Raw genomic sequence first — 14,182 nt, forward strand, 5'->3', positions numbered from 1 at the left:
GAATATGGCAAAATAATAATATATACTGTTTTTTTGTTTGTTTGTTTTTGTTGTTGTTTTTTGGCGCGTCGCGTTGGTTATATTTATAGGTGTGTGGAAAGTTTCTCGAAAATTCAAATTAGGTAACAGTACTAACACGCTATATTGGAGTTTACGTACACACGTATATTGTTGATTCTTACACTCGAGAATCTTCTACAACTTTAAAGAATAGGTGGGAGTTTCGCAATACATATTTAACAATATATTAAAATAAATACACAATAATAAATCCGTCACCGTGTACATTTGTATGTAGGCTGATTTCAAAAATATTAAATATTGCATTTGAAATACAGTCAAGGAGGGCGGAAGAGGTCTAGAAAGTACCTGATTCTCCCACAACCACACGACCAAATTACAATCCAGAGTTCGCAGTGCACCTGGCTGGCGATGTCAGTGTTAAAATAGTGAAAAATATGTATACGTCGATTCGCTTTTACTGTTTGAAGGAATTTGTTCCGATTTTGGGAGAGGGCGCGCAAATACAATATGGTTGATAGTTTAGGTGAAACTTCAAATTCCATGACGAGGAACCCACTTTGAGATTAATAATGCTTGGAGATGGCTTGAATGGGTAATGAAGAAAAACTTTAATATAAGTTTAACATAATAGCAAATGTATAACGTTTCGTCATCATCAGGTCATTAGGTGAAACTTGAAATTTTTGAGGTGGCCGTCATAACTACTAATATTAGTGGTAGGAAAATAGCTGAGGTATTATTTATTGTTATTTAGTAATATGTTAAAGAGGTTTTATAAAACGTCATTTTAAGGTTGCGTTTTTAGATCTTGTGTTACCTAAAGAACACAGAGTATCTTTAATAAAATTATTACTTAAACTTTAACAGTGTTACAGTCGCAGATCATGAAAATTAAAACACAATTTTAGTATTTATCAGTTTCAACTTCGGGTTACCGATTAGACCCCCCCCCCCCATCTAATTTCAAATTGGTATAATTCTTGAAAACAATATATCTTTATTTTCAGTAATGATAGCTTTATGTATTTTTATTGCACCTTTTAATGTTTATTTTATTAAGAAAAAATAGAAGCACAATTTCTTATCCTTTGTTCAATTGAGTTTTTAATTCACCAGTCCAATGGACGAGTACTACAGCTAGTGGCAGTATATATACATATTCAGGGTAGGCTTGTTCCTTATAGAAAAAAAAAAGGATCTGGGACTAAAAATCCAGTATACAGTGGCTAGCATGGGCAAATTAGATAGTGTTATTAACACAATGATAGTAAATTGTCTGTATAGACATTCTACTTTTATTCTTATTCATTCCTAATGGTTTTCAAAGATAAAATATTCATCATCAAAAGTTTAGTTTTCTAATGTAAACTGATGTAATTTTAATTTATTTTTTTAAGTAAATTTAGGCTACCTGATAATTTCAAAAATACTACATTTTTACTTTGACTAAATACATTTTTGCCTAATAAATATAATTACTTGTTCTTGGTTATCCATCTCCCTTGGTTAATCACAATGTCTTTGAGTATCAGAGTTCTTACAGATACAACATTTACAGTTCCAACACTGTTGTAAAAATGCTTATGAACATCAAACTATATTTAATTGTCTGAAATAACAGCCTGAAGGTGTTCACAGTATTGCAAGAGCTTGAACTAAAGGGTTAGAGGACATGGTAGTGTAGTGTTCCTGTTTCCTTAACATAGAAATAAAGCAAATGTCATTGATATATTTTTTTTGTTTATGGCAGCTAAATACATATTTAGAATAGAATTAAAGTCCAAACCAAAGACATTAACTGCCATGCCTGTCAAAAATTGTGTTAATACCAGTGCCTTTTGAACTGCTTGCTCTATAAAAACAAGAAAATTATACTTTAAGGATCTTTGTGTTATGGTATTTTAGAACTATCTTTTTAAGGTGTCACTTGTCATTAAGAAGAAACGATCTTTTAGATGAAATGTAGCTTTAACTTCTATGGCAGAAAAATGAACATTTTAAACTTAAAGTAGTTGAAGTGTTTTTGTTTTTTCATTTTCACACTTCAGCCATGTAAAATTTTATATTATGTATGTAGAGTATACTGCTACATACCCAATTGGGCATGTTAAAATTTTAAGAATTTTTTGCCCCTACATGTAGGATATCACAATTTGAATTATGAGGGTAATTTTGGTGGAAATAACTAACTGTGCTATGGAAGAAAAGAATCTTGGTGTTGAGTCTCTTGAGCCATCCAAACAATGTGTTGTTGTTAGTGGCAGGGCAAATATAATTTTAGATTTTATCAACAGAAAAAATTTAAAAGAGTCTATAATGTAATTGTATAGGTTATTGGTTAGGCCACATTTGGAGTAGTGTGTTCAGTCTTGGGTTTCTTGAATTGTTAGACGGGCAACTAAGATGATATATCTAAGAGTGAAAGGTTGTCATATGAGGATAAGTTAAGATCTTTGAACTTCTTTTCTTTTGAAAAAAGAAGAGTTAGTAGAGACCTGATTGAGGTGTTTAATATTGTTAAGGAAATCAGGAGTGTTGAGGCATCATCTTTTTTTCATACTTAATGGTGAGAATGGTAAGAGGAGGGGACACAAATATAAACTTTGGCAGGGTAAGAGTCATTTTCAGTTTAGACAGCTTTATTTTTCTAATAGAGTGGTTGGCCTTTGGAATGGTTTACCTTCAGATGTGTTAAATGTATGTAATTTAAGGGAAGGTTTGATAAATATTTGAATCATAAGGGCTGATTTTGAGTGTTTTGTTTTTATTTTAGAGTTTAGTATAGTGGGTTGGATGACCTAGTTGGACCAACAGGTCTCTTATGCTTAAATTGTGTGTCTATATTTATGGTCTTTAGGATGAATGTTACACCAATATTATAGTTTATTACATAATGAATAAGGTTTATACTAAAAGATTTATGACTAGTAGGAAAACACATGGCAAGGAAATAAACAGAGAAAATTAAATGTATAGTAGTACTGAAGACCATTTTCCTTTGTTGTTTGGTGTAAGATAATTTAATATTTTGACAATGGTAGATTTAAATTTTTCAACTTCAAATTTTTACTGATATCCCCCATTTAATTTCCTATCTAATTTTGGAAAAACTATCAAATCAGCACAACTTGACACAGTGATATACAGGATGACATGAATGGGTTGGACCCTCCATCTAATTTCACATTAATAAAATTCTTGTGTTTCTTTTCAGTATTGGTACCATTTTGTATTTTTATTGAATTGATTATGTTTATTATGTTAAAAAAAATAGAAGTACAATTTTCTGTCCTTTGTTACTAGTTTATATTTTACCCATCCAGCTAGTGTCATACCATGCATTTCAATTTTCTTGTGATATTCTGGTTTATTATTCTTTGCTTTGTATAGGTTTTATGTAAAAAGTGGTTGAAAATGCAGTTAAGTTGATTTGTTCTAGCTACCTTTGTTACCTTGTTATTCCATGAGTAGATAACACCTGTTCTGGCTGGGTAATATTGCTGCATATTGTGCTGTGATATTGACAGCAGTCTCCTTCAGTGGTAGTTCAGTTGGTATTTTAGGAGTTACAATCTCATATGATATTTCTTGTGGACTAAAGAACGTTGAATTAAAACAGTCTGGAATATGATCTTAAAGAGTAGGCAGCTTAGAGAATTCATTAGAAGCAGGAATCTCTTATGCCATAAGGGAAGTGTACTTTATGTCCAGTCTCGTTATTCCATTTAACATCACAACTCAGGTATTCTACATTGTTTTATAATCAGTATTTTCACTGAATCTCCTGTTATTAAACAGTTGCTCAAAAATTTAATTCAAATTTACCTGCTTATACCACTGTGTGAGGAAGGAGACAATGTTGGTGCTGTGGCTGCAAGATACTGTATTGTAAATTTTGTTATATTTGCTGAAATGTGTATTGCCCTTTGCTCCTGCTCTTGTGTGATATAAATTAACCAAAAAAGAATTAATAGTTAAGGATATGAAATTTTCTACAATTAAACTTACAACCAATAGGAATAGTTGGCCGTTGAAAGAAGATGGTTGTCAGATGTACAAGAAGTCCTCTGCTGGATTTTGGACTTTTGCCAATGATGCAAATGTCCGTGACTTCCATTTCACTACAATTAATGACTCGTGAAGAAGAGCCGTTAATATTTGGTGCATCCAGAATGACTGTCGATGCTCTTCCTCTTAGGATCAATCTTATTGTGAGGGAAATATGGATGACTCTGGTTTGTTGTGGCATACAGTGACCTTGAAGTGGGTTGGTCTACATGGGACCCTAGACTTTAATTAGCTAAAATCATTCAACCTCAACAGCTATTGTCAAAGTTACCTGAGAACGTGACAGAGACTAGAAGTGGTGTTGGTGGATGATTTCTGTCAACTGGAACTATTTCATCAGCAGGTACCGAATGGGGAAGTGAGTGGATCATGGATGCAGCGGTGAGCAAGAGCAGGAATATATATTGTCCGGATGACTATGAATCACAGAGAAGCCTGAGATTGAGCAGAACTGATGGATGAGCCATCTTGCAGACCTCATCATTTTTGCCAACCTAGAGTAAGGAACCTACTGCTCATGTGTAGGGGTACCCTGTGCCTACAACATTAAGAACATCTCAGTCAGATGTCGCAGAAAGTCTTGAAGAAGAGTATCAGTTCAAAATCATCCTTTCCCATGAATAAGGCAAAACAGATCACTCCACCAGTATTTAAAGATACAGCAAAGGAGGATTTAGGACATTTACTGAAGTGTTTCAGGCAAGTTACTACCTGGAATGGTTGGACTCCTAAACAAGCTGTACAACACTGTTCTGAGTTTAGACAGTCTGGCCCTAGACTTCATCAAGCACTTAAATGAATAGTAACTCTGAGACTGCAAGACAGAGGCTCAACATGGTTAAAATAAAATGGAGCAACACATTGGGCTGAATTCAAGTCTTGAAAAGCTTGAATGCTTATGTAGATAGTCTGTATTGTTCTCTTGGTAAGGCATACCATACAATGACCTTAACAGATTGGTGTCTGCATATGGTCTTACAAAAATGATCATGTTCTCATATCTGTACCTTTCTCCATTCAAAGCACCATTCTGGATGATGTTCAACTCTGTATGTCCCCTGAGAATGATACCACCCAAAACCATCACTAACCCACCTACATACTGGTCATTTTCTATCAAATTCACATCTGTGTATCTCTCATTAGGTCATCTCCACACAGGAATGTGTCCATCGTGATAGTCCAGGCAGCATCTGGACTCATCCATGAAGAGGAAATTTGACCAAAGAGCCTGTACTGTCAGTGTGGAACTTGCACTGCTGGTTTTCTTTGCTCTCAGGCCAGCTGCGTGGAGTCTGTCTCTCACTATCCATGTGAAAACTAGCTCCTGAAGTTTCTCTGAAGCCTTGTAGCATTAAAACTTCAATTTTACTTGCTGATGTGTTGTTTCCCTTTGACGACCACCACCCTGCCTTCTGTTCACTCTTCCTGTCTCTTGAAAGTGATTCCATGCCCAAGAGACTACACTTTGACTGACTCCTAGTGCAGCAGAAACCCTATTCCTCTTGAGAGCTCATACACACTCAGATGATGCCTACATGGCATTAAAGTGCATTGAATGAAGCAGTAAAGCTAAAGAATGTGTCTTGGAATGGTTACAATTTTCTAATTAAACAACCACAAAGTGCTTTTAATACTTTGAAAATTCCAAGGATAGGGGATGACCCATTTTCTACTAAACTGTGATAGTCATGATTGACCACACAGTCTGAAAAGCACTTGATAATTGCAGGGGACATGTCAAACAAAGCACCTGTACAAATATTATTTCAAAGAAGTTTTATTTAATAAACCTATTACTAGAAAATGGTGATCCTTAGCAAATTTTGAGTAGTATGTCAAAAAGTATTAACTTGGTATACCCTGAGTTTTATTTGGTCATGATAAATTATTTTCAATAATGCAGATTGAAATTTGCAGTAAAACACACAATTTTCTAAATATTTTGTTAACATTGTTTCAGTACAGGATAAAGTATAAAATGCAGACTAAGTATACTAAGAGACAGCAGAAAAGTCACATGTGGGGAAACTTTGGAAAATGCCTTAAAGCTCACACTAAATTGGAAACTGAAAGAAAGTCTTCAAGGAAGGATGATGCAATCAAAAAGTAAGGGTTGGAATTTCTTATCCTGAGTCATTTTACGTGTAGGATCCAGTTTTGTAGTCTAGACCCCATTCCTTTTCTACTGGAACTAGGTGCTGTTTACATAAGAACCAGATGGTAGTGGAAAGAACGTGTCTGAGTCAAAATGTAAGGGTGTTGACTATTGTCACAGGAATGGCAAGAGAGAACAATACTGCATATTGTACACGGATGTCAACAATGGTGGCCTTCAATGGTAATTCATATAGTAACTAGAGATTACAATCTCACCTATTTTGTAATGAAAATGACCAGTCACGCAGGTGGTGCTGGTCACTCTAGGTAAATATGAAGTTTCTTGCAAACTAAAAAATGTTGAACTTAAATTGTCTGGAATAGTAAGCAGTTTATAAAATCCAGTAAAAGTAATAGTATTTTGTATGATAAAACATGTTCACAAACTGTGTTTCTGTTTAATGTTTTAATAAAGACTGTGCATTTTGTATTTCACTTTGTGTCATTTCCACTTAATATCATGACTGGGTTATCTAGAGATGCAGCATTACTTCATAGTCACTGTCTTGACTGAATCTCCAATTATTAACCCTTATGCTGCAACATTTGGATATATCTGAACAAACATTTATACCTGGTGGCTGTGAAATTGGGATTTATCCCATGGCTACCAAAAAAAAATGTTACCCTCTACTGTACCATTCATGTGTGTTGGCATTGGGATCTAGATGCTTTAAAAAAAATACTGCAACGAGCAGGAACATCTCTGCATTCTTCAAACAACTGATATATTGCACAGTGGAAGGGTTAAGTAAACATATCTGATTGCTCAAAGGTTAACTGAGTTTTAGATTAATAAACTAAAATACTAACATTCCATCTAAAGAATATTCATGTTTGTTGAAACTGCTTCTAGTGTGGAAGAAATTCATAACAGCATTTAGTCATTTTACTGTATTTTATGTAGCCATGTGTGAATGTGTAGATAAGTTTATTTAGGTATGGCCAAAAGATCTTTTATGAAAAAAGAAAACCTTCTTAGAGGTTCAATAACTAAAAAAGCCCCCCCCCCCCATCTCTTGTAGTGTATCAGTTATTTTGCCAGAAAGGGAATACAAGGTGTCTGTAGTATGGTACGTCTGTTGCCACAAGAAATCATGCTCTGCACTTTGAGATTGTGTGCATTATAAGAGTAACAGTCACATCACACTAGCACAGGAGGTGGCAGTAGGTGCTGTTAATTAGGTGCCTTTTCTCGTTTTGTGCACCCAGTTTTCCCCTTTTCTGAATTATCATTGTATTTAAAACCACCTTTCGTTTGGGAGCACAAAGTGTTAAGGCATTGTTGTTGAATTTCTGTTCATACATTTGTTGAAATTTAATTGTTTTTAAAATTATCTTTTTAAATTAGCATAGTATATTCTTATGGGTGATAAAACGTGAACTAATTATTCTGCCCTAGGGTTGTTTGTATGCAAGTACGTGTTATGTTGTTTGTATTTAATTTAAGGTAAGGACATCAAGTAAGTAGGAGGAGACTAAAAACTGTTTAACTCATCTGTCACATTAAAATCACACAACCAACGCAAGTATTTAAACAAAATTCAGTTTAGCTAATTTGTTTTTCAGTCATGACATGGAATGTTATGCAACATAACCTATGTCTCTGAAGTAATATGACTGAATGTGCATGGGGTAAGTCCATTGGAAAATGAATGTTGACTATAGTTCTGAATTTGCTATGTTTGTTTACATAAAATGTAGCAAGGTTGAAATAAAGTGTACAAATCTGTTGTACACAAAAAATTGGATGCATAAAAAATACTTCTATTAAGATGTATTTGTGGATTGACAATATTAGTCTGACTAGTTGGAGTTGATGTTCATGTGAATAATAAAAATACTTTTGTCCGTTGTACAGTTTGCATGTTTCATTTGTGCAACCTCTAGAACCTCCGAAATGCATATATATACAGTTTTTTTCAGTATCTCTACATATATTGTATTTACTGTTTCTAAGTCATCACTTAGGGTAAAATGAATAGTTGATAACTCTGACATCAAATATGTCATAATGTGTTGAATTGCAATCTGTACAAGGTTGTGGCATGTGCACTCTGAGCTGCACCAGTACACACAGTAAACCTAAATATAATGAGATTTGAAATATAGCAACTTAGAATTTTCATGGAATTTGTTTTTAATGATGTGGTAGAAATGTACTTCATTGTGAATTTTTTTACAGAGTTATCAACAAAAGCAAGATGTTTATTTTTGTTTCGTGTACTTGTAATTAGAGGCTATACTAGCAGAGACCCACAAAACATTTGGGGTTAAATTAGTATCTTTATTGTAACAGTACTTCTTTAAATACAGGATTTCTAGAATAATACAACAGAATTATAACCATAGACACAGAAATCTACAAGTCCACTTGTCTTACGCCTAACGTTAGTTAAGCCTTTGTTAGGTATGGCTTATATTCAACATAAAAAAAAAAAAAAGAGAGAGAGAGAGAGATAAATTAATACTGTAACTTGCATATGTTTTGTGCTTTAGTTTAGTTAATGCTATACTTTACCGTACCTAATACTATAAATAAATAAACTTGTAATGTTATTCTCTGACCTAAAATTTGACCATTTTAAATACTTTGATACATTTGTAATATGTTGTCGTACAAAACATCTACTAAAGTATATTTATGTCTCTTGAAATGAAGTGCATGATCATATGTATTTAGATAGTAAGGCACACACATTTTCAGGACAGACAAAACTGAGTGTTGTTATAATAATTATGTATAACATTTAATTACTAATTTTTCTATCATAATAATAAGAGATTTTGTATTTCAATAAAATTAATATTTTGTATATTAAGTATCTTGAGACTTATCACTTCTTGTGCTCCTAGTAACAAGTTTGCTCCCTGTTGTACATAATAAAGGATTATATACACATCTCTAAGTTCATAAAATAAAATTTCACTGGTTTATGATCCAAGTTCTTTGTATTAATGTAGTAAAAGCCTATTTCTAGTTGTTGTTGTTTTTTCAATATTGCTATACTATAGATATTTATATAAAATATAATACATTGTTATGATGTTCATTTTCCCTCAAAAGTTTCTTTTATATATACATATATAATCACACACTGATATTTATTTGCAGAGTTGTCCCAAGGCTTTCTGGAGTATGTATTTTGATGCCATCTATTAAAAATCTTTATACTGAGTCTGGGCTGGACTTGTAGAGCTTTATATCAAGTGAAACAAATTATTATTGTAAATCAGAAAATTGTGGCTATTGTTCTATCCATTCAACATTAAATATCAAAAAGTACAAGAGTGGAAATTATTAATTGTTGAGAATGTTCTACAGTTTAATATAAATATTTCCACAAATAAAATGTCTTTCACGTGCTACAGCGTGTTCTTTTGTAACATTTGTGCCAAACAGTTTTCTGGACCAATTCCATATAAGATCCACATGGAAAGTAAAAGTCATGAAAAAATGCTGAAAACTTGGAAACTGGGGAAGGAAATTCAATCAATTCAGCAGGCTGAAGGCTCTCCTGATCACTCTGTTTCTCCTCTAGAGGCATACAGTAAAGATACAAAATCTGATTCTGAACCTGCTCTTGAAAAGTTTCAAACTCAGCCTGACAATATCCAGAATTGCCCATTAACTTGTAAATATTGTGCAGTAAGATTCTCGGGCCCAGAGTGTGCTAAACAACATTTTGAAAGTCCCAAACATAATAAAAAAATACAAAGTTTATCCCTGGAACAAAGCTTAATGACAATGTTAAGAAATCCTGGTGTAACACAAAATGACAAGCAGGAGAGTAAAGACAGTTGTAATGAGGTAAACACTGACAGAATTTGTAACGATACAGATAGCGCAGCTGAACTTGTGAATGAGAGTCTTCAAACTAGATCTCATAATTTTATTTCAGAATTCAGAGATTGTCCATTAATTTGTGAATGTTGTGCTGTACGATTCTCTGGCCCAGAGTGTGCTAAGCAACATTTTGAAAGTTCCAGACATATGAAAAAACTAAAAAATTTAGCCCTTGCAAAAAGCTTACAAAAATACATAAACCAGGAGAGTAAAGATAGTTGCAATAAGGCAAACGCTGATAAAACTTGTGAAGATACAGAAAGTAAATGTGAAGCTGTTGGAGAGAGGCTTCAAACTAGATGTGATAATTTTCATATTGCAGAACACCAAAGTTGGTCATTAGCTTGTAAATGTTGTGCAGTAAGTTTCACAGGCCCTGAGTGTGCTAAGCAGCATTTTGAAAGTCCCCGACATTGCAAAAAAATACAAAACTTAGACCTCGCAAAAAGCTTAATGAAAATGTCAATAAATTCTGACACTACTAAAAATGAAAACCAACAGAGTAAAGACACTTGTATTGAAGTACACACTGATGGAATTTACAAAGATACCGAATATGAACATACCACTGCCAATGAAAAGCTTCAAACTGGGTCTAATACATTTACTTCAGAACCTAAAGATTTTCCCCTAACTTGCGAATGTTGTGAGGTAATGTTCACAAACTTGAGGTGTGCTAAGCAGCATTTTGATGGCATTCAGCATAAAACAAAACTACAGTGTTTAACTACTGAAAAAAGCTTATTAAAATTACCAATATATTCTGACCCCAAAGAAATTAACAGTAGGAAGGTAAATACTGAGAGAATACATTATATCTTAGAGCAGTCTCCAGATAATAAAGTTTATCACAACATCCCAGATATTTTGCTGCAACATTCTAATGGGCACTCAAAGAAGTTGGATAAATCTGAAATTATTCCTGGGGCATCATCAAACTCCAAGCAATTGGAAAATCATATCAGTAATGCTAAAATCAAGAGTATTACTAGAGACTCTGATAATAAGAAAGGTGCACTTTTGTGTGATATCTGTAATATCTCACATTTTAGTAGCTTTACAGAGGCATTAAGACATTATGAAGGTGAAGAACATGAATCAAGAAAGAAAGCCTTATTGTCTTCGTATTTTGAAAATCATTTGTGTAGTCCCTATAAAGAAAAGAAAATCATGGACACTGAGGTACTCAGTACAGTTAAGATGCATATGACACAGAATGAAGATACAGAAGAGTTTTATTCTTGTGTCGATACTCCTTCCAATAATTATTTAATATGGTGTCCAAAAGTGGATTCTTTAGCTGACCCTCAGGCTAAAGACTGTAGTGAAAACTTAAATATCTTTCAGCCAAATGAAAAATTTAAGAGGAAATAAATGTAACAAATAGTTTGTTCCAGAATATAGTTATTTGCTTAATAATTTAACTATAACAACTGTACTACAAGTTAGAAACATCACCAAGTTAATAAAGTATATACATACACACATACATAGAATAAATTTCCATTTGATATGAATAAATGGGATCCTATAGGCTCAAAACCTTATAGCATAAGCACTTTCAGAAAATGGACTTTTCTTCATCATTGATGTGTAGGAAATGGAGGTCCTAAAGGTTTGCATAAGATGTAGAGAGAGTGTTCGTTTTTTTATATTCCTTCAAATTAAATCTTTAATAAACATTCTCTACCAGCAAAATTTGAAACTAAAAAGAAGTATTCAGGATTGTAACATACAAGGTGATTACAGTTACATTATGTGTTCCAGTGCTTATAACTCCCAAACATACTTCATATGTTAACAGAATGAAGTGTGCATACACAAGGTCATGGGCAAAGCATTCCCCAAATTTGCAGACTTCGCAAGATGCGAATTATACCAAAACAACTGTGTTTTTAAATAATTTGAAGTTGGTGAGTAACGGTGACAGGAAGAAATGGAGTCACCAGTTCTAGTCCTCTGCCATTTTCAATAACAGTTTAAGCAAGGTGTATCACTACTGTGTTTAGATCAAGAATATAGCACTGAATGCTGCTTTCAAGATCAACAATCGTATGCAGATGGTCATAGGTTTCATTTAGCCATGTAAACAGAAACCTGCAGATAAGCCATTCCTCAAATTTGAAGACTTTGCAACTGTTTTTTAAATAATTTGAAGTTGATGAGTAACGATGACAGGAAGAAATGGAGTCACCAGTTCTAGTCCTCTGCCATTTTCAATAACAGTTTAAGCAAGGTGTATCACTACTGCGTTTAGATCAAGAATATAGCACTGAATGCTGCTTTCAAGATCAACAATCGTATGCAGATGGTCATAGGTTTCATTTAGCCATGTAAACAGAAACCCGCAGGTGCGAGATCTAGAACTTTGGTGGCCAAATGTGTGTAAATCTTCTAGTGATGGTTCATTGACAAAAGCATTGCAGAACTGTTTCTTCACAGTTGGTTGTGTACCACCTTGTATAAACAGTGTCTTATTAACATATTAGAAGGATGTAGCTAAAAGGAAAGTATTGAAGGCTGTGCTCTATTAACTGTAAATAACTGAAGGAAGTAATCACATGATCCAAGATAAACATTTATTTGTAAAATAAATTCATTCTACAAAATAAGTTGAACTAGTTTCAACTACAACAAGAGAGGTGTAGTTGTAAAATCCACCTCTTTTCTGTGCGAATCCATACCAAATTCACCAAAAAAATTTAAAGCAGATCTTTTCATCCAAAAACTACAACCACAGATGAACAGGGACAAATGATGGAACTTATAATTAGGTTTTTTTTATTGACTTCTGTTATTACAGTAGGAATGTTTGGTAATTGTCGAAGTGTTTAATTTGCACTAATAAACTTCATTCCATATAATGTTAACTATACGTACGAATTAAAATGTCTTATGTAAACCACAATAAGCTTTGTAATGTCAGTAATGGTTCTGAAGAGGCTGTAAATTAAAGTGTGGGGAATAAGAAAATCTAAATTTCGTGTTATAAGGTGACTTGTTTCTAAAATAAATAAATTGGAATTTATTAGATTAATTTTATTTTAACTATTGTCATAACAGTTATTAAAAGGTCATATCAAATTAGTTAATTGTCTCAGATTTCATTTAAAAGATGTATATAACTGTGATGCGTGCATCTTCACTTCATTCAATATTATAACCTAGGATCTTCTCTGCTAAGCATATTTTCAAAACATACAGATTTTCTCTGTGATTCTAGTTCAACCGTGAATATAAGTTAACTTGGATTTACATTTAAATTATAGAAAAAAAATCAAATATAATGTCATTTACTTAATGGCTATAGAAGTTCAAAACACACAGATTTTCAAATAAACTTTTGAATAAATTACTTTACAGTTTCTAAACATCGTTAAATAACCAGCAATTGCCAGAAAATCAAAAAGTTGGTAAAATGGATTTATAATGTACAATCTACTGCAACATTTTACCACACAACCGAGACAAACTTGTTGCACATCATGCAGATGAAAACAAAATGTTTAAAGTTTACTCTTTAGGTTTTGGAAAATTTTAAGGTGGTAAATATAATTTTAGCAGTACCAAATGGGTTTGTAAAAAAATCAGATGTAAATTGTGTTATATAGGTGTAAAGTCTGGGCTTGAAATTAATGTTAAGAAACTGCTGGTTTAGTACATTTTAAAAGAAAGAATTGTAGATTCTAAAATTGAAGTATTAATACACCCAAGACGCATGCATTTCAGTCATTTACGTGGCTAGATTCTGAGTACAGAAGGTTATTAACGAGATAAATTCTTTTACTGTTTCACAATTCCCATTTGAGTTGCACCTCCTAGCTAGGCCAAGTATGAGGAAATATGGATAGCTTTTGTCATTTAAGCTGTAACTTTTAATAATAAAATACTTTTTTTTTTTGTAGAGGTTGGCAATTGTAGACTGTTGACCCAGGCACTCTTTGCCAAGATACATCAGTTTCTGCCTAGATCGAGCACCTTGTAACATTTTGAAAGTTAAATAAACTCTTACACGTAATTGAGTTCCAATGTTCAAAATTACTCGAAAAGGAACTTAACACAGAAAGTTTGTGACAACTTGAA

The 14,182-nt window shown here is 33.2% G+C and overlaps 1 protein-coding gene across 6 annotated transcripts; it reads left to right on the forward strand.

Moving 5' to 3' along the window:
- The first annotated feature begins 470 nt into the window (after positions 1-470).
- Positions 471-13,562, forward strand: LOC106458772 (zinc finger protein 385B-like). 6 transcript variants are annotated; one of them, XM_022385094.1, is made up of 3 exons: positions 471-616; positions 6,056-6,201; positions 9,368-13,562. In XM_022385094.1, the coding sequence occupies exon 3, from the start codon at positions 9,605-9,607 to the stop codon at positions 11,471-11,473; it is 1,869 nt and encodes a 622-aa protein (XP_022240802.1). In that variant the 5' UTR covers positions 471-616; positions 6,056-6,201; positions 9,368-9,604; the 3' UTR covers positions 11,474-13,562. The 6 variants fall into 6 exon arrangements, with proteins under 6 accessions (XP_022240802.1, XP_022240804.1, XP_013773774.1 ...); XM_022385096.1 differs by having other exon boundaries at positions 6,061-6,201; XM_013918320.2 differs by lacking the exon at positions 6,056-6,201 and having other exon boundaries at positions 474-616.
- Positions 13,563-14,182: the final 620 nt, after the last annotated feature.

The sequence above is a fragment of the Limulus polyphemus genome, unplaced genomic scaffold (genome assembly GCF_000517525.1).
Source record: "Limulus polyphemus unplaced genomic scaffold, Limulus_polyphemus-2.1.2 Scaffold512, whole genome shotgun sequence".
Taxonomy (NCBI): Eukaryota; Metazoa; Arthropoda; class Merostomata; order Xiphosura; family Limulidae; genus Limulus; species Limulus polyphemus.

Bases quoted from the DNA above. Each gene is read 5' to 3' on its own strand.
- LOC106458772 (XM_022385094.1), top strand. From the start codon at position 9,605: ATGTCTTTCACGTGCTACAGCGTGTTCTTTTGTAACATTTGTGCCAAA.